The following is a 21,509-nucleotide window of genomic DNA, read 5'->3' as shown; positions in this document are numbered from 1 at the left end:
TCAGCGTTTTTATTAAGCAGCAGGGACTTTAGCTAGATTTCCCAGTAACACAGTTTAGGCTATTTTCACTCTAAACTTGTGTGTCATTTTAGACGGTATTCTTTCGTCCCAAGGCTGAATAAGTGGAAGGGAGAGATTCATTTCAGAAGTAGTTGATAAATCAGTTTTTTGGTGTTATTTTTTTGTAAAAAATATTGCAATTTATCATTCAGTCCCAGAAACAAAAATTGTCTGAATCTTTTATAAAGGGGCAGTACTGCATTATGGATAAGAGACCAGGCTCTACAGTCAGATCACTGGACTAGCCCTTCCACCATCTGATCTTGAGTAGATTAATTTAATCTCCTTGTATTTCAGTTTTCTCATCTGTAAACAGGGAATACAGTATATCCTTAATAAATAAATTATGCATGTACATACTTAGAACAGTTCAGAGCACAGAGTAATTGCTATGAGTGTTGGGTATTACAATTAGCAATGAATAAATAAGGCAAGACCTTATTGAAAGATTTTGTACATTAAGTACAAATAAAGGACAGTAAATAGGTTTATCACATATTCAGGTTTTAGCTGAACAAATGTGCAGCTACAGTGATGCTCCCCAAAATTGTACTCTGTCTCATGATATGTACCTCAGGCCTCTCTGTCAGTTACTAGAAAGTCCTCTGGATCCTGATGAAGCCCCCACTATTTCCACTGCTGTTTGAGACAATCCCAACTGAAGGCAAATAAAACTCAAATTTTTAAAGATGCTGTCATATCACCTGTCATATTAGAAAACTTAACAAAAGGCCATCTAACCCAAATGCACTGGAAGTAAAGATTTTTTGTAAAAACATTTTATTGTGTTTTAGGTGAAAGTTTACCCAGCAAATTAGTTTCCCATTCAACAATTCACAGACAAATTGTTCCCTGACATTGGTTGCTATCCCTGCAATGTGTCAGCACTCTTCCCATTTCCATCCTGTTTTCCTTGTTTCCATCTGTCCAGTTTCCCTGCCCCTTCTTGCCTTCTCATGTTTACTTTTGGGCAGACGTTGCCCATTTGCTCTCATGTAATTGATTGCTCTAAGCAGCACATTCTTCCCAGGTGGTGGTGTTTATTTTACAGGCCAATCTATTACTTGACTGAAAGGTGACCTCTGGGAGTGTCTTCAGTTCCAGGTTAAAAGCATTTCTTAGGGTGACAGTCTCCAGAATTCCTCCAGTCTCTACCAGTCCAGTAACTCTGACCTTTTTTTATGAATTTGAGTTATATTCCAAATTTATCTCCCATTCTAACTAGGACCTTCTATTGTGTGGCTGGTCCGAATGCTTGGTAGTGGTAGCCTGGCATTCATCTAGTTCTTCTTGTCTCAGGCTAGAGGAGGCTGTGGTTTGTGTGGGCCATTAGTCCAGTGGATTTATTGCTTCCTTGAGTCTTTTGTTTCCTTCACTCTCCTTTGCTCCAGATGGGAAGAGACCAATAGCTATACCTTAGATGGCTGCTTGCAAGCTTTTAAGACCCCAGATGCTACCCACCAAACCAGGATGTAGAACATTATCTTTATGAACTATGTTGTGTCAATTGACCTAGATGTCCCCTAAGACTATGGTCCTGAGACTTCAAGCCCAGTAACTCAGTCCCACAAGGTGTTTGGATATGTCTAAGAAGTTTCCACAACTGTGCCCCTTATGTGGTCTATTATATATATGAATATATATGCAGTGCATACAAATATGTATATACAAATACCCACAAATATACCTATATACACAAGCGCATATACTTCCATATGCCCTCCCATACTTACATAGTATACATATCTACCTACGCAACCACTCACAAATTTTTGGTTGTTGTACTGTTGTTGCAGAAATGTATATTTTATAGCATTTACAATGTTGCTGTTAGGTGCTATCAAGTCGATTCCAACTCTAGTGACCCTACATACAATAGAACAAAGCATTGCCAGGTCTTGTGCCATCCTCACGATCGTTGCTATGTTTGAGCCTATTGTTGCAGCCACTATGTCAATTTATCTCACTGAGGATCTTCCTCATTTTCTCTGACCCTCTACTTTACCAAACATGAAGTCCTTCTCCAGGGACTGGGTCCATCCTGATAACATGTCCAAAGTACATGAGACAAAGTCTCTCTCCATCCTTGCTTCAAAGGAGCATTCTGGCATTTAGTGCAGTTGTCCTTTATTCTTGTGTGCCTCTCAGGGTCTTCATTTACCTTGGTCATGTTGTGCTGACTTCGCCCATATTGTGTATTTCCTTTCCCTTCACCAGAATTAACATGTGTCTGTCTTGGAAGAAGTGCAAACAAATTTGTATCAGAAGAAGTACCACCAGAATGCCCCTTAGAAGCAAGAACAGTGAGACTAGTATCGCATACTTTGGCTATGTCATCAGGAGGGACCAGTACCTGGAGAAGGGTATCATACTTGGTAAAGTAGAGGGTTAGTGAAAAAGACGTGGATTGACACAGTGGCTGCGACAATGGGCTCAAGCACAACAATGGTTGTGAGGATGGCGCAGGACTTGGCAATGTTTTGTTCTGTTGTACATAGGGTCACTATGAGCCAGAACTGACTTGACAGAACCTAACAACAACGAAAACATTATCTAGTAAGGGATTCTCCCTCCCTCCCCTTCTTGTCCCTGGTAACCATTAAAGAACGTTGCTTTCTGTGTGTAAACTTTTTATAAAAGTGGTATCATACAATACTTGTCCTTTTGTGATTATTTCACTCAGCATAATATCCTCCAGATTCATCCATATTATGTTTCATGGACTCCTGATTATTCTTCATCATTGCTTAGTATTCCATTGTATGTGTACACTACATTTTGTTTATCTATTCATCCGTTGATGGACACTTAGGTTGGTTCCATCTTTTTGCTATTGTGAATAATGCTGCAGTGAACATGAATGTGCTTGTCTCTGCTCTTATTTCTCTAGGATATATATCTAGGAGTGGAATTACTGGATCATATGGTATTTCTGTTTCTAGCTTTTTGAGGAAGTGTTATATCATTTTCTACAGTGGTTGTACCATTTTACAATCCCACAAGCAATGCATGAGTTTCAATCTCCCAACAACCTCACTAGAATTTTGCCATTTTCTGTTTTTTTGTTTGTTTTTATCAGTGCCATTTTTACAGGCATGAGATGGTATCTCCTTGTAATTTTAATTTACATCTCTGTAATGGCTAATGCTCCCACATGTCTATCAATTTGTCATACTGTGGGGGCTTGCATGTTGCTGTGGTGCTGGAAGCTATGCCACCGGTATTAAAATACCAGCAGGGTCACCAATGTCAGACAGGTTTAAGCAGAGCTTCCAGACTAAGACAAACTAGGAAGAAGAAGGTAGCATATGATCAGGAATTGATGGTACTGAAGGAAGAGGTCCAAGCTGCACTGAAGGCATTGGCGAAAAGAAGTCTCCAGAATTAACGGAATACCAACTGAGATGTTTCAACAAATGGATGCAGCACTGGAAGTGCTCACTCCTCTATACCAAGAAATGGGAAGACAGCTACCTAGTCAACCAACTGGAAGAGATTCATATTTCTGCCTATTCCAAAGAAAAGTAATCAAACTGAATGAAGAAACTATCACACAGTTATCATTAATATCAGACGAAAGTAAAATTTTGCTGAAGATCATTCAAAAGTGGCTGCAGCAGTACATCAACAGGGAACTGCCAGAAGTTCAAGCCAGATTCAGAAGAGGGCGTGGAATGAGAGATATCATTATGATGTCAGAAGGATCGAAGCTGAAAGCATAAAATACAAGAAAGATGCTTTCTTGTATTTTATTGACTATGCAAAGGCATTCGACTGTGCGGATTATAACAAATTATGGATAACAATTCAAAGAATGGGAACTTCAAAACACTTAATTGTGCTCATGAAGAACCTGTACATAGATCAAGAGGTAGTCATTTGAACAGAACAAGGGAATACTGTGTATTTTAAAGTCAGGAAATGTTTGAGTCAGGGTTGTATCCTTTCATCATACTTGTTCAATCTGTATGTTGAGCAAATAATCTGAGAAGCTGGACTATATGAAGAAGAACAGGGCATCAGGATTAGCGGAAGGGTCATTAACAACATTCCATATGCAGATGACACAACTTTGCTTGCAAAAATTGAAGACGACTTGAAGCAGTTATTAATTTTTAAAGAACAAAGACTCCAGCCTTCAGTATGAATCACACCTATACATAAATAAAACAAAAATCCTCACAACTGGACCAATAAGCAACATAATGATAAATGAAGAAAAGATTGAAGTTGTCAAGGATTTCATTTTACTTGGATCCACAATCAACATCCATGGACACAGCAGTCAGGAAATCAAACAATGCATTGCACTGGGCAAATCAATTGCAAAAAACCTCTGCAAAGTGTTAAAAAGCGAAGATGTCACCTTGAAGATTAAGGTGCATCCAACCCAAGCCATGGTGTTTTCAATTGCCTCATATGCATGTGAAAGCTGGGCAATGAATAAGCAAGAATGAAGAAGGATTGATTCCTTTGAATGGTGGTGTTGCTGAAGAATATGGACTACACCACAGACTGTCAAAAGAACAAACAAGTCTTGGCAGAAGTACAACCAGAATGCTCCTTAGAAGCAAGGATGGTGAAACTACCTCTCACATACTTAGGACATGTTATCAAGAGGATCAGTCCCTGGAGAAGGACATCATGCTTGGTAGAGAGAGGGTCATCGAAAAAGAGGAAGGCCCTCAAGGAGATGGATTGACACAATGGCTGCAACAATGGGCTCAAGCATAATAAAGATTGTGAGGATGGTGTAGGACATGGCAGTGTTTCTTTCTGTTGTACATAGGGTCGCTATGGGTCAGAGTTGACTGGATGGCACCTAACAACAACAAGAAATGGCTAATAATTGTGAGGATCACTTTATGTGTTAGCTGCCTGAGTGTCTTCTTTGGTGAAGTGTCTGTTCACGTCCTTTGCCCATTTTTTTTATTGGATTGTTTGTCTTTTTGTTGTTGAGGTGTTGAAGTTTTCTCTATGTTTTAGAGATTAATCCCTTGGTAGATATGTTGTTGCAAAAAATTTTTTCCCAGTCTGTAGGTTCTCGTTTTACTCTTTTGGTAAAGTCTTTTGGTAAGCATAAGTATTTAATTTTTAGGAAGTTCAAGTTATCTAGTTTATCTTCTGTTTTTTGTGCATTTTTACTTAGGTATGATAATGTGTTTATGCTATAAATTAAGACCCCTAACTTTGTCCCTATCTTATCTTCCAGGAAAGCAGTAAAGATTTTAACAATCTTTTGCTAATGTCTTCCATACCTGAGGGAATTGATCCCTTAGATCCTGAACAGCATTTCATTTAAGGATGCTTTAAACAAGGAGGACAATGAGATTGGATCTGTGTAGGTTTATAGAAATACGTTCTTCCTGCCTATGGCAGCTAAGGAGATTGTTTCCTTCCCGGGAAACTCTAGACTTTTCTGAGGGAAAAGGTCCTTTTCACAGTGCAGATGAGAAATAGAAGGCATCAGAGAACTGAGTCAAGTGAGTGGTCTGGGGAGCAGCACAAATGCCATTATTGCAAAGGGTGGAACTTGTAAGCAAGATAACTTAGGTGATGTATACTCTAACATTTAAAAATATTATTTTAAGTGAAGTAAAAAAAATTAACATTTTATATAAATTTATATAGTGAAATCCATGATTTACACAAACTATTGCTTCAAACAATGCTAAAATTTAAAAAAAATTAATCCATTTAAAAACATTAAGTTAATAATGATCCGTTTTTTATCAAGCTTTGAAAAAATTGTAAAGGTAGTATGTGATCTATTGAAATTTAGAAGTATTTTACTGGTAAATAGAGTTTTTTGTTTATTTTACTTTGGCTTCCAATAATCTCAGAGTCAAATGTGTGGCTCACCACTGAAAAAGTGTACAGAATTAGTGGTGTGAATATACACACACACACACACATACATACACAAACACTGTAATATGATATTTCTGTGCTGTCTTAATTCTCCTTTGCAGGCAGTTTGTTTAAGCTCACATCCCAGCTACTTCTTTATCAGCCTCCAACACTCCTGGGCTACAAATACACATACCCAAGTGCCAGAGGACCCCAGATGCGTAACACCCAAGAATGACCCTTCTTTCTTGGGCCCACAAAATTATTCAAAAAGGAAGTCTACAAGACCTACTTAATCCTACCCCACTTACCATACATAAGCCACCTATGTATGGTTTGCAGTAACCCTGTGCCCAAGTGCAACCCCCTGTGCGGCCCTGCATGGTAGGTTTCTTTCGTTCGGAGCTGTAAGTGATAAAGACGCTTCATCTAGCCAAGTGTCTCTGTGTCATGTCCTGTTTCCTGTAAAACTTACAATCACACATGCACATGCACGCACGCAAGGACGCATTCATGTGCATTTTTTCCCATTGCTTTGATTTTCTCAGTTTTTGATGTATGAGTGCAGTAGTCGTGTGTGTGTATGTGCGCGCGCGCGCGCGTGTGTGTGTGCATTTGTGTAGGGGAAGATTACAAGTTCTGTTGGACATGTTGACTTTGAGACATCTATGAAATACCTGGAGTCCTTAGGTGGTACGGTTAACATTCTTGGCTGCTAAACAAAAAACTGGAGGTTAAAGTCCATCCAGAGGTGCCTGGGAAGAATTGCTTGGCAATCCATTTCTGAAAAATCAGCCGTTGAAAACCCTGTGGAGCACAGTTGTGCTCTGACTCACATAGGGTCACCATGAGGTGGAAACAACTTGATAGCAACTGGTACTGGATGAAATGAAGTGTTGAATAGAAATTTGGATTAATAATTCTGGAGTTCAGGGGAGAGTCCAGACTGAAAATATAAATTTAAGTCATTATAGTAGGTATTTAAAAGTATGATGTTAGATGAGATCCCAAGACGATGATGACAGTTCCAGAAGAAAATGAGTACAAGGACTGAGACTAGGACCTAATACAACATTTTAAAAGTCATCAAAAAAAGGGGAGTCTATAAAGAAAACTGAGAAGGAATGGACAGGCAGGTAAGAGGAAACTGAATGCTTTTAATTTTTTAATATTTTATTGTGTTTTAGGTGAAAGTTTACAAGCAAGTTTCTCATTCAACAAATTGTTCACAAAGTGTTCCATGACATTGGTTACAACCCCCACACTGTGTCAGCATTCCAGCATTCTCTCCATTTCCTTCCTAGGTTTCCTGATCTTTTTTTTTTTTTTTTGTCTGATTTTCCTACCTTTTCCTGTCTTCTCATCTTTACTTTCGGACAAATTTTGCCCTTTTGGTTTCGTATATTTGTTTGTTGTACGAAGCACATTCTTTTTTGGTGTTAGTATTTTATAGGCCTGTCTATTGCTTGGCTGGAAGGTGGTGTCCACAAATGGCCGCAGTTCCAAGTCAGAGAGGTGTTTTAGGGCTGTAGTCTTGGGGATTCCTCCAGTCTCTATCAAGCCAGTAAGGCTGGTCTATTCTGTACGAATTTGATTTTTTGTTCTACATTTTTTTCTCCCACTCTGTCTGGGACCCTCTATTGTAATCCCAGTAAGAGCAGTTGGTAGTGGTACCATCCAGTTCTTTTGGTCTCAGGGTCCTGTAGGCTGTGGTGCAGGTGGTCCCTTAGTCCTTGGAACTAGTTGCTCCCTTCACTCTCCTTTACTCTGAATGGGAAGAGACCACTAGGTTTATCTTAGATGGCCACTCGCAAGCTTTTAAGACCCCGGATGCTGCTCACCAAAGCAAGATGTAGAACATTGTTTTTATGCACTATGTTATACCAATTGACGTAGATGTCCCCCAAGTCTATGGTCCTTAGCCTTTGAACCAAGTATCTTCATCCCAGTAGTTGCTTGATTGTTCACAAGAAGTTTCCATGACTGTGCCACTTGTGAGTTCTGTTGTCTAAATTAGTATACATGCAACATCTACAAATATATATGTAGAGATACCTACAACCTAACCTATATCTGCAGGTGGGTGCACTGCCTTACACCCTCTCACATCTCTTTAGCATACCTATGTACCTATGTATTCCTTTGTAAATTACTGTTTGTTAACTGTTGTTGCAAGATTGTCTATGTTGTAGTAATTGCTGTAGTTGCCCTTTATTCTTGTGTTCCTTTCAGTCTCTTCTGTTGCTTTTGTCTTATTGTGCTGATTTCCCCCATATAGTGTATTGTCTTTCCCTTTACCAATATAACAATGTGTCTTCTATCTAGTAATTTACTCTCCCTCTCCCCCCTTCCCTGGTAACCACCCAAAAAAAAATTTTTTTTTCTGTGTGCAAACTTTTTCTTTTTTTTTATAGTAATGTTCTCATACAATATTAGTCCTTTTGTGATTGGCTTATTTCACTTAGCATAATGTCTGCCAAATTTATCCATGTTGTGAGATGTTTCACAAATTCATTGTTATTCTTTATCATTGCATTGTATTCCATTGTGTGTATGTACCACAGTTTATTTAACCATTTATCCCTTGATGGGGACTTAGGTTGTTTCTATCTTTTTGCTGTTGTGAATAATGCTGCAGTGAGCATGGTACATATATGTCTATTTGTGTCATGGCCCTTATTTCTCTAGGGTATATACCTAAGAGTGGAGTTGCTAGATCATATGATATTTCTATTTCTAGCTTTTTAAGGTAGTGCCATATTGTTTTCCATAGTGGTTGTACAAAAGCTTTTTGATATCCAAGAAGCTAGGAGATGAAAGTGTTTGCAAAAGGAGGGAATGTTCAATTACATATCTATAGTTGAAAGGTTTGGGCCCCACCACCAAGGCCAAATTATTACTTATACTTAAATGTATTCAAATGAAATTTTAGTATATTTGTGTTTATATGAACTTGATGATACATGTATTTAATGCAACATTAAAAGTTTTCACCATTTTTTTCCTGCAATGAATCAAAAACACATATAATAGAATTTTTACCACAAAAGGTTACGTGAACATTGGATTAAAAGACAATAGCTATAATGTAATTAAATATTAAAAAAAAGTATCAATTTGCTTAGAATTACCTAATGTTGCATTGCAGGAGACCTTGACTGTGTTAGAATTCCATGGTAAAGATTTTGATTATTGCTGTTGGATATCATTATTTGGGATTATGTCAATGAAACCAAAACTAATGATGAATTTGGAGGCGGGGAAAAAAAATTCTTGTTATAACAGAAGTTCTAACAAAAAAAAAGATGAGGTTTGTATTAAGATAACAACTGTCATATTATTTGAAAATCCCTATAGTTGAACGTATTTTCAAATATATGTAACTCATAATATCAGGCATTGAATTAAGTCCAACAATAATTATGCAATATATATCCTAAAAAGAACACTACCATAGGTCATATAAAAAAAAAGGAGATAAAAAAAATGAAAGACTAATTTGGAAAGAAGACTTTTTACTATAAATTTTCATGGACAATGTAATACTTTATAGGATGACAAAAATATAGACAGTGCTCATTTGATCATGGTGCATATTTAAGAATTTTAAGATATAAAAAATAAACAAAATGTGTGTGTATATATATATATATATATATATATATATGTACACATTAAGTCCTGTTGTTGCTATTAGGTTCCATCAAGTTGGTTCTAACTCACAGCAACTCTATATACAACAGAATGAAACACTGCCTGGTCCTGCACCATCCTCACAATCGTTGTTAGTTCGAGCCCATTGTTGCAGCCCCTGTGTCAATCCATTGCATTGAGGGACTTCCTCTTTTTACTGACCCTCAATTTACCAAGCATAATGTCCTTCTCCAGGAACTAGTCCCTCCCGATAACATGTCCAAAATACATGAGATGAAGTCACACCATCCTCTCTTCTAGGAAACACTATGGTTCAGAAATGTCCCATAGTGTTTCCAAGGATCGGCTGGTGGATTCAAACCACCTATCTTTTGGTTAGCAGCCAAGCTCTTAACCACTGTGCCACCAGGGCTCCATATAAAATATAGTCTTTATTTAATGTTAAAAAAGAGATGATGGTGGTTTCAACGTAATAGAAAATTGGTATCTTTGAAATATCCATTTATCTGTATTTTGAGTGAACTAATGTGAATGAAATATCATTAAAATAGTCATGTTTATTGGCTCTCACAAGAGCCAGTAAAGGAGCTTCCTTTAGGAAGGGAAGATCAGCTCCATTTAAAACAAAGCAGAACAATGAAGCATTTTTAGTCTCACAACACCACTCCTCCTTTTCATAGTTTGGTTTTCCCTCTTAGAAAGCAACACCCTGGCATCTACATTAGAGTTGAGACAGACAAGGCATCTCTTTCATCCCTCGTTGCCAAAACTCCTCACTAATAATAATTAACCATTCCTGGCTTCTATCCAAGAGAGTTTAATAAATACTGGAATGGCTTCTGGGCCTCAACTGCATTTATAGCTTTAGCTACGGAATGATGGGGGCTGGGGGGAAAGAAAACACCACTGTATGCTAACTGAGATTTGCTGAATAGCATCAATGCAGCAAAATGACTACTTGGTTATCTATTAATTAATGACCATTATTTTAAATACACATTTTATGTAAGAATATGTATAGTGTTGTTCATTCAGACAGTCCCATTCGGCTTTATAAAATTTATTTCTATACCTGCTTCAGAAAATTTGTTAGTAAATAGCATCACAATATTTGATAATCATTCTAAAAGTCATTATTTTTACAGGTTTCATATAGCTATGTTTTCCTAAGTAATTTATTTGGCATTAATTTCTAGATAAATGAAGATTCTTAATGTTCAATGTCTATACAGTAAAACAATGAGCCCTGGTGGCACAATGGTTAATTGATCTACTGCTAGCTGAGAGGTTGGCGGTTCAAACTCACCAGCTGCTCTGCAGGAGAAAAGACCTGGTGATCTGTTCCCATAAAGATTTACAACCTAGGAAAATCTATGGGGCAGTTCTACTCTATCATGCAGGGTTGCTATGAGTCGGAATCAACTAGGTGGCACACAACAGCAGCAACAATATAAATACGGATTTTTTTTTTTTTCTTTTTTAAATGTGGCTTGGTATCAGGATTTATTAGCTCTTTCTGTCCTGTGGCAGGTACTGCCATTCTGGGGAAAAAAAGGGTGGTGCTACAGGTGTGCTTGAGGCTAAGTGATAAAGTCTGGCTTATTCAAGGAGACCTTGGGTAGTGCGAATGATTAGTGTTCTTGGCTGCCAGCTGAAAGGCTGGAGGTTTGAGTCTACGCAGACGTGCCTTGGAAGACAGAACTGGTGATCTACTTCCAAAAAATCAACTACTGGAAACCCTATGGAGCGCAGTTCTACTCTGATACCACGGGATCGCCATGAGTCTGAATCGACTCGATGGCAATTCCTTCGATTGTGGTTTGGTTTATTCAAGGATAAAGGTTTATGTGTCTCATCCAGCCACTGTTCAAGCCAATATCTTGTCTCTGACTCCTGAGTCTTATTTCCCAACTGTTCAAAAAGTTCATGAGGTAGAAACAGGCCTGATTACATCCCCTAAAACTCCACATGAATGAACACTGGTCCAGTTGCCCTATGGTGAATACAAAAACATGGCATATGTTTGAGTATATCTTATTCTTCACAGCTTTTTGTGCCTATTTTCCTAATCTGAAAGAATATAGGTGAAGTTTTGGCCCTGGTTTCAATGCCTTCATTCCAGAATGGGGTTCTTCTGCCTCGGCCAACACTTGAAGTAAGTGAGAGTTTGTTTTGTGAAATCTTATTAAAGACACAAAAAAATCAAGAAGTTGACTTCACTAGCTAACTAGTACTGTCTCCTTAGGTTCTGACTTGGTATTTCACTCCAGTGAAATTTGTAGGACTCGAACTATGAAGAGAAACTACTTTGTCCATAAATTTATCTAGAATAAATTTTTTCATAGGCCATTAGGGGAATTCAACTCTAACCTGGAACTATATGTTCAGAAGTTATTTAACCCTTAACAAATCTCCTTTGATTTCTAATTAAAAGTTAAGTTTTATAAATATATAATTATTCAACCTATAGGGCAGAAATAATCACTTTGAATGTTGACCAAGAATTAACACACTACAGTCAGGAATTCAGAATATTTATTGCAAGAGCTGAATAATTGTAAATAATGTAGAACTGGCAAAGCAGTAACAAGGATAATTGTTTAGATATTTATTCTGTCAAAGTCATCAAACACCCCTCACAAACCACAAAAATGTACTGCAATAAGCAATGCACCCCTACCCATTATTCATTATACTGTGGAAAAAGTGAACTGCTATTTACAAAGTAATTTTATTTTTGGTAAGAACAAATTAACTATCAGATTAGCAAAACTTTTTTTTTTTAATTTTTATTTATTTATTTATTTTTTTACTTTAAACTGATGTTGAACCGTGGCATTAAGATAACTTTCACTTCTTTCAATAAAGACATTTGGTTGCATGCTATTTATTTGTTTAAATCATCTGTCATGCCTTAACAAAAACCTCCTAAGAATGTTCCAATTTAGATTTGTTTGCACGTGCAACTGAGATCGTATTAACATTAGTCGTCACTCTGTTGTTTTGACCTAAGTGACGAGATGCTGGTACCTGCCAGGCATTGACCAACTATGATAACAAACAGTTAAACAGCAATAATTAGAGATTTATCCCTTTATTTCCCCCAACTAGCCTACCTGGAGAATGTTCTGTTACATCATGAAGGCACAACACATTAAATATTTTGTGGCTATGGTCTAATAACACTTGTGTTACAACAACATTATCGTATATGAGGATCAACACAAACTCTGTCATTTCAACAAAGTTGCAGACACACAGTTGCCCAATTGAAACTATTTTTCAACAATGATTTTTTTCTTCAATATATGCTAATTTTGATACGTTAGTTTTGCATGAATGACAAGCACAGGATATTCTATCACTTTCTGAAGGATAACATCTTCCCATTAGTCTCTCACTTAGTGCTACTAATTAAGTGATTTTACTTTTTCCTACTTTGAAAAAAAAGATGTCAAGAAAAGGTTCTGAAGTTCACACTTTTGCAGTAGTTTTTTTCTGTTTAAAGTTTTCATTTTTTTCTCTTTATTTTTTTACAGAATTCCAGTATAATGAGCTATCATACAAGAAGCAAGATTCCAGAACCTTTTTTAAACACGGAGTTTGAGATCCTTGAACAATGTGTGTCAGACAGACGACTAACGCAGAAACATCATCACTAAAAGAAACAACAAAAATAACAAGAAAGAGAAAATTAAAAAAATAAAAAGGAAAGAAGCAACCATAAAACACGGAATTATGTTACAACATTTTAGGTGAACGTTATAAATACACAAAAGTTGTTAATAATAACTTGCTTCTATTTACAAATACTTTAACACTGATAGACTTACAAGTGTCCACTAACGTTGTTAACAGCACAATAGGTTTAATGCTTATCTTTTTAAGTTTTGTCTGAAGTATAATGTCAAGTATAGTGGTCCGAGCACAAATCAATGACAAAAAAGAGCACAAATTTCTAACTGGATATGTTTGTCAGTCACTCGAATCCATGGAACTCCCTTACTCTCCAAATGCATATTCTATTGTTCATAGCAGCAGTCCAGGGTCAAAAACAAAATGCAATTAAGAAAAAAAAAAAGGATATTTGCACAATGGAGAGATCTCTGGAGAGTTTAATCAATTCCAGTAAACAAGACCACATGGCTACTAGAACTATTTTCTCTCTTATGTTGCAAATCATTGTATCCTCCATGGTGCTAAAACAAAGTTATGCATATCCCTGCTTTAAGGGGCATAGCTGTAGAGATCTATTGAATACATAAAGCTCTGACACACAAGGTATTAGCATGTCTATTTAGATTAAGGTCATTAAGTCCTATATAGCCTTTCCTTAGAGTTGGTGCTCTTTAGGACTCTCAATTGCGCCTCCTGATTGCTTATAAGACTTCAGATTTGCCAGAGGAATGTCTGTCATGTGGCTGCCATTGTTGAAATGGCCTTCATTGGAACCATACTGCTTACGGTCATTGAACTGGTTCTTGTTGCTGTCTTCTTTCCAGGCTCTAGTCAGAGTGTGCCCATTCACTAGCTTGTCCTTCTTGACCCATTCTTTCTGGGGTGCAAAGGTTGAGAGAGGAGATTTAGGGTGTTGATATGGGCCCAAGCCAGGAGGCATCCAACAATTATCAGAGTGACCCAAAACCAAGCACTCTTGAGTGCACATCTCTGTAGCTTCAGCTAATCCTCGGGGACCCAGAGGCCCATCTGCAAAGGACAACAGATAGAGAAAAAAAGGTAAGAAAATGGTTAGAATTTCCATTTGAAATTAGCTACTTAGAGGAAAAGTTTATTAAGTTAAGCAATTCAAAGATATTATTCCGTGTCCTTTTAAGATGAACACAGGAATCACATTCCTTGTTGTGGAGGTAAAATTTTACCTGTTTTCTTCCTTAAGCCTTAATTTACATCCAGAAACATAAATACAAGATTGGTATGTAGCTAGGTAGCTAGGTAGGTAGATAGATAATAGATAGGTAGACAGACAGACAGATAGATGATAGATTAAAAAACAAACAAACAAACCCACTGCCTTCGAGTCGATTCTGACTCATAGCAACCCTATAGGACAGAGCTGAACTGCCCCATAGAGTTTCCAAGGAGCGCCTGGTGGATTTGAACTGCCAATCTTTCGGTTAGTAGCCGTAGCTCTTAAACACTATGCCACCAGGGTTTCCAGATAGATAGATAGACATGGGTAAATAGATATAACCATAATGTATCATTTCTAATCAACTTTTTTCATAGCATGTATGTTTTTCTGATTTATAAGAATTTATAAGAATTCTTAGCAAAAACTGATACTTGTAAGAACTCATGAAAAGTAGAAAAACTTTAATGCTCACAACTGAATAACATGTAAATGCTATAATTCCAAGAAAATAGAGTATAAAATAATACTCTACTTTGTGAACATTAAATGTGCTTCTGGTGAGGCTTTACAAGGAAATGGTAAGCAGGTTACTGGACACTGTATCATTAAAAAGAAATACTCTAAATCATTATATAAAATAGTTTTTTTTTCTTTTTCCATACAAGCTCTTCTTATATTTTCTTATATGAAATCACATGGAGATAATTTTATAACATTAAAAAAATTAAATTCTCATATTAAAGAATATTTTAACTATAGTATATTACAAAGACACAATTGGTCAGCTGCAAGCATACTGAAATCCAAGTCAATAAAGAAGCCATTTGCATCCACAGACAGCGTTTGACTCCTTCTAAGCCTAACCTATTTTCTACATTTCTAAGGGTACAAAACTGAAGCTAAGTTGCAAAGTAGATCACATGGAATCTAACATTCAGGGGGAAAAGAGTCATCATATATATTTCTCTTTTATTTTTTACACCAGCAGGCAATCTAGAACATACATCTTAACTGGGATTTCAAAAATAATTGTTTTCTGATGTGTAAAGAGAAAACCAGCCCTTTACAAAAAGAAAAAAAAATAGTCACATGGTTAAGGAAAAGGTTTTTTTTTGTTGTTGTTGTTATTTTTCCCCTTGATTAAACAGTCAAGTGATAAGTGATAGCTTGGAAATTAGGAATTGATTTTAAGAATGACGTTAAGTGGATAAGCAAGAATGCCTGAGGTATAAAGTATTTTCAAAAGCAGAGAGTCATCACAATAAAAATACAGAAGAAAACATGTCTGCAAGTTTGCATAGCTAACAATTAAAATAACTAAGCAATTGGAATGTAGGTCTTTGCTAAAATCTAAATCAGTACTACTAAAATTTTGAAGTGCTAATCATTTTTGGCTTTTTATATTAACATCTATTTTTTTCTTAATAATAGCCTAAGGTGGTAAGTTACATAGACTAACTATTTCTTGCATCTGAAAAAGTACCTGCTGAGATGGACAACGGTGATGGCAAAAGCTTGAGACAAAAAATCGCAAGCAACATCAGAAGGGAAAGTATGGATGTGAAGAAACTGTGGCTAAACTGCACTTTGTTACACAAACTCAAATTTAACTTATTTTTTTTAATCTAAAAGAGAGAATATGCGAAGTTATTTTTTAAAAAATCTTAAAATACCATCCCATCCCACCTGTATTCCCACCTCCTCAAAAACAACCAGCTTTATTTTGCTTAAACTCTTGCTCATTACTTAAAACTATTTCTCTCACAAACTTCTGATGGCTTCTTACTTCCTATGATAATTAAATTAAGCTTCTCTATGAGCCTTCATTGCCACACTTTGAAAGTTGAAACTCATTCTCACTTTTGGTTCACTTCGGTGTGCTCAGGACTCTGCATCCACCAAACACATTTACTCAAGTCAATCCAGCCTCCTTGCAATAAGATTGCAGGCTTAGAAGACGCTTTTTGCCTGGCCCATTTCCATTTAATTACTGATTCTTTCATGGGTCAGCTTATGTTCTACATACCACAAGCAAGTTTCCTTAACTCTTCCAATTCATGTCCCGTATGAACCTTAAAGATTTCCACACCTCTTCCCTACTTGATGAATAAAAAAAGCTTTCTAACTGAGTGCCCTCATCTCTGAACTTCATGCCCTTTTTTTGACTTTTTGGGGGATTCTATACATTCATGTCAACCCTCGTCTGTCAGTTTGTCGTACTATGCTACTCACGTGCTGAAAGTTATGCCACTGATAATTCAAATGTTAGCAGGGTAACTTACGGTGGACAGGTTTCAGTGGAGCTTCCAGACTATGACAGACTAGGAAGAAGGCCTGGCGATCTACTCCTGAAAATTAGCCAATGAAAACCTTATGGACCACAATAGAATATTCTACAATATTGCACTAGAAGATGAGCCCAATAGGTTGGAGGCACTCAAAACACAACACAATAGCCACAACAATGGACACAAATATACCAACTATCATGAAGATGGTGCACAACTGTGCAATGTTTTGTTCTGTTATAAATAATGCTGCCATGAGTAGGAGTCAACTTGATGGCAACTAACAACAACAATGTATTCATGAGTATAAGTTTTTATTTTTGTTTTCTCTCAACTAGATTGAAAATTCACTGATGGAAAAGAAAATGACTTATCTGTCTTCTGATTCTCTCACAGTGCTAAACCATAGTGGCGATATATAAAGGACTATCATTGTTAATTAAAATTTTATAAGGATGAAAATGTTCTGAGCAATTACTAAAGGTTTCCAGCTTAAAGACAGGCCTTAAGTAATTATAATAGAAATTGCTTATTCCACAAACATCACACCAAAACTTCCCTCAACAACAAATCCCTTTGCCTAGCAATACTCTGTGACATTTAATGAATGAATTCCAGAACACTTAATTGTGTTCATATGGAACCAGTACATAGAACAAGAGGCAGTCATTCCAACTGAACAAGGGGATAATTTGAGGTTTAAAATCAGGAAAGGTGTGGGTCAGGGTTGCATCATTTCACCATACTTATTCAATCTGTAGGCTGAGCAAATAATCCAAGAAACTGGACTGTATGCAGAAGAATGCAGCATCAGGATTGGAGGAAGTCTCATTAACAACCTTCAATATGCAGATGACACAACCTTGTTTGCTGAAAGTGAAGAGGACTTGAAGCACTCACTTACTGATGAAGATCAAAGACTACAGTCTTCAATACTGATTCCACCTCAACATAAAGAAAACAAAAATCCTCACAACTGGACCAATAAGCAACATCATGATAAATGGAGAAAAGATTTAAGCTGTCAAGGATTTCATTTTACTTCGATTCATAATCAATGCCCATGGAAGCAACAGTCAAGAAATCAAACAGCGTACTGCATTGGGCAAATCTGCTGCAAAACACCTCTTTAAAGCAGAGATGTCACTTTCAGGACTAAGGTGCGCCTGACCCAAGCCTCAGTATTTCCAATCACTTCATATGCTTGTGAAAGCTGGGCAATGAATAAGGAAGACCAAAGAAAAACTGATTCATTTGAATGATGGTGTTGGGGAAGAGTATTGAATATATCATGAACTGCAAGGACAAACAAATCTGTCTTGAAAGAAGTATAGCCAGAATGTGCCTTAGAAGCAAGAATGATGAGACTTCAACTCACATACTTTGGCCAAGTTATCAGGAGGGATCAGTCCCTGGAGAAGGACATCATGCTTGGTAAAGTAGAGGGTCAGCAAAAGAGAGGAAGACCCTCGAGGAGATGGATTGACACAGTGGCTGCAATGATGTGCTCAAGGATGGCAATGATTGTGAGGATGGCACAGGACTGGGCAGTGTTTCATTCTATTGTACATAGGGTCACTGTGAGTCAGAACCCACTTGATGGCACCTAACAACAACAACAGCGGTACTCTGTGACAGTTAATGAATCAATTATTAAACTTGTCTGTTAAATCTATCCTTTCTAGACATCAGTGGTGTTGAAATAGATAATCACGTTTGCTGTGTAACAAACTGAGGCCTATGAACCAAACCTTAATCTTTGCTTTTCCAGTATCATTAATAAGTTTTTTTCCCTTATTAATATCTCCAAGAAAAAAATAAATAAATAGTTTATTGACTACCTCAGAAACTCCAATAGAATCTGGTTTTTATCAAGCTCGTCAAAAAAGAGAGAATATGCAAGGTTATTCTTAAAAGAATCTTAACCATTTTTGCCATCTTATTATGAAAAATGACCTACGGATTGAAAATGATGTTTTTGAATGTTTATCTATGAATATGTGTAGAACTTAATTCTTCAGCTCTGAGTGACACATTTTAACAGACAGTATATTCTCTTTTTTTTTTTCAGAACAGATAACACTTATTTATTCCACAGATATTTATTGAGCATGTACTATGTGCTGGTACTGTGAATAAGACAGTTATCACCACTATCCGTATGGACTTGCTTTCTATCCTAGGAAACAATAGCCGTAAGAGCAGTGAACTGAGAGGGGAGGAAAAGGTGTCTTTGGGAAGGACAAGGAGGCAGTTAGCTGATTTAGGGAGCCTTGTCTCTTTACAGGAGTCCTTGGGTGATGCAAAAGGCTAATGCACTAGGCTACTAAATGAAAGGCTAGCTGACCACCCAGAGCCTCCTCGAAAGAAATATCTGATAATCTACTTCTGAAAAATCAGCTGTTGAAAACCCTGCAGAACACAGTTCTACTCTGACACACATGGGGTTGCTATAAGTCAGAAACAACTCGATGGCAACTGATTTACTGGTAACAGATGGACTTTGTCCATGTTATATCATTTCTTCCATTTCTTGAAAGTTCTTCTTATAGATAATTGACAAATTAAGACACAATTTTCACTGACAGAATTTGTGTCACCACCTCTTTGTCGCTTTGTTATACTGTGGTGGCTTGCATGTTGCTGTGATGCTGAAAGCTATGTTAGTGGTATTTCAAATACCAGCAGGGTCATCCATGGTAGAAAGGTTTCAGCAGAACTTCTAGACTAAGATAGACGAGGGAGAAAGTCCTGAGGATCTACTTCTGAAAACTAGCAAATGAAAAGCTTATGAATCACAACAGAATATTGTCCCATATAGTGCTGAAAGATGAGCCCCCTAGGGTGGAAAGCACTTAAAATACACAGTGGCTGTAACAATGTACTCAAGCATACCAATGATCGTGGAGATGGTGCAGGACCAGAAAACATTTCTTTCAGTTGGGCATGGGGTCGCCATGAGTCAGAGTGGGCTGGATGACAACCAACAACAATAACTTACAAAATCTTATCTTACTAAAATTAATTTCCTTCAGTCAAATAATATCATTTACTCTGTGAGAATTGTACTTGCCATAATTAGTTCTTGTCAATAAATTTGAAATTTTTTTTAAATTATGTAATTTTGCAGACGTTTCGTAGATTCTTAGATGAGGCTTTTAGATAGCCTATTTGCTGATATAATCGGTAGTGTGAGCTGCATTTTTGGAAAATACACTTTGCATTATGTTTTCACAAGTTTTTGTTTGTGCATATTACCTTAAATGGGGAAAATTCTACTTTTTTAAAAAAAATTGGGGCCAATATTTATAATTCCCAGTAGTTGTCCTAATATTAAATGGGATAAAAAATGAGTTTAATTTTGGGAAATAAAAATGCTTCCAAGTTGTCTTGCATAAAGTCTATGTCATAAATTGGTGAGAAAAAAATAATAAAACAACTTTTCTTCTTTTTTGGTGAATAAGCATTGATTGCTAAAGGGAGCACAGTCATTCTGCTGGTTCCCTATGACAGACTCTGACCCTTTAAAGGTTTACTATCTGATGTATGCTAACCATTAACTAGTTCCCGATTTGTTTTTCTCATTTTTTTTAAGAAGCACTGACAGAATATTTTTATGCTCTTGAAGAGGAGAAAACAATTCTTAAGAAAATATTAACATTGATATTGACATTTTCCAAAATAGGATTGAAAATAATGTATGATTCTCCATCAAATACATACTATTTAAAATTTTCAGGAAATTTTTGTTAATACTGCCAAAATCATATCCACTAAAATATTTTCTTTCTCTTTGACCTTGAATTTTTTTTTATGTTATTACAATAACTAATTGTCTTAATTGGTGAACAATTATATTTATTTTTGGTTCATTCATTCCCTCTATAAATATTTATTGAACATCTAACATGTTTCAGATACTATTGTGCTGGATTCTTAATACATGCCTTGATATATATATTTGTGTGTGTGTGTGTGTGTGTGTGTGTGTGTCTTCCCTATTCCCTGTTCTTCCAGTTTTTTTCAAAAATTAATCGTTAGTGCCCTGTTTATATGCTACAACATGCAATATATATTTGGAATCCTGATCAGGATTCCTATCTGCTTATAAACACACTCTATAATCTCATCGTTACAGAATTAGTCTCCTTTCTCTTAAAAATAAATTAAAATCCCTCACAAAAATTTTTTTAACACTGAAACATTCACTGATTTTTTTAAACACAAATTATTTGTTCCTTTCACAATCTGCTATCTATGAGTTTGGTTATTCAATCCTGGTTTTTGAATGTATAAAGACACAAATGTTGATAAAACTGTACAAGCCATCTGTCTCTTCATTTAAATGTTTTGAAAGCAAGAACAAAAGCACGTAACAGAAGTTTCTTGAAAACTGTCTCGGTTAATATTTATATCAAGTCTCAACGTATTTCCTTCCCCACCTTCCCGCAGCTCAAGTTCTCACTCCTAACCAAATAAAATACATTTCCTATGGTTTAGGTGTTAACAGCTGTCAGACAGCTGCCTGAATTGTTAACTTTTAAAGATGCAGGTTTAAAACGTGAAACAATCCAAGCTAATGGAACCCCAGCTAGACTTAGCTGGTAGGATACTTGAGTGGTCCTTGATCTCGTGTTATTGTACCTAGAAGCAAAACTGTTACTTAATTGACTAATTCAATGCTGTAATTAACAAGTAGCTTCTGGTCTGTTGACCAGCTGCTTTTCAACCAGAATATTTGAAACCCTTTAATACAAAAGCTAGAAATCTGTACTTAAAAAAAA

At 36.5% G+C, this 21,509-nt stretch overlaps 1 protein-coding gene across 3 annotated transcripts in view; it reads right to left on the bottom strand.

Moving 5' to 3' along the window:
- Nucleotides 1-12,082: 12,082 nt before the first annotated feature.
- PCDH9 (protocadherin 9) overlaps nt 12,083-21,509 on the bottom strand; it is a 1,003,512-nt gene continuing 994,085 nt past the window's right edge. The window contains exon 4 of one of the 3 annotated variants that reach the window (XM_023740559.1): nt 12,083-14,271. In XM_023740559.1, coding sequence (XP_023596327.1) covers nt 13,898-14,271 — 374 coding nt within the window. In that variant the 3' untranslated portion in view covers nt 12,083-13,897. The remainder of the gene's footprint in view (nt 14,272-21,509) is intronic. The other 2 variants (XM_004386226.3, XM_023740558.1) reach the window with 2 other exon arrangements.

The sequence above is a fragment of the Trichechus manatus genome, unplaced genomic scaffold, assembly GCF_000243295.1.
Source record: "Trichechus manatus latirostris isolate Lorelei unplaced genomic scaffold, TriManLat1.0 scaffold00158, whole genome shotgun sequence".
Taxonomy (NCBI): Eukaryota; Metazoa; Chordata; class Mammalia; order Sirenia; family Trichechidae; genus Trichechus; species Trichechus manatus.
Note: the sequence above shows the minus strand (reverse complement) of the source record. Positions and strands in the feature narration are given on the sequence as shown.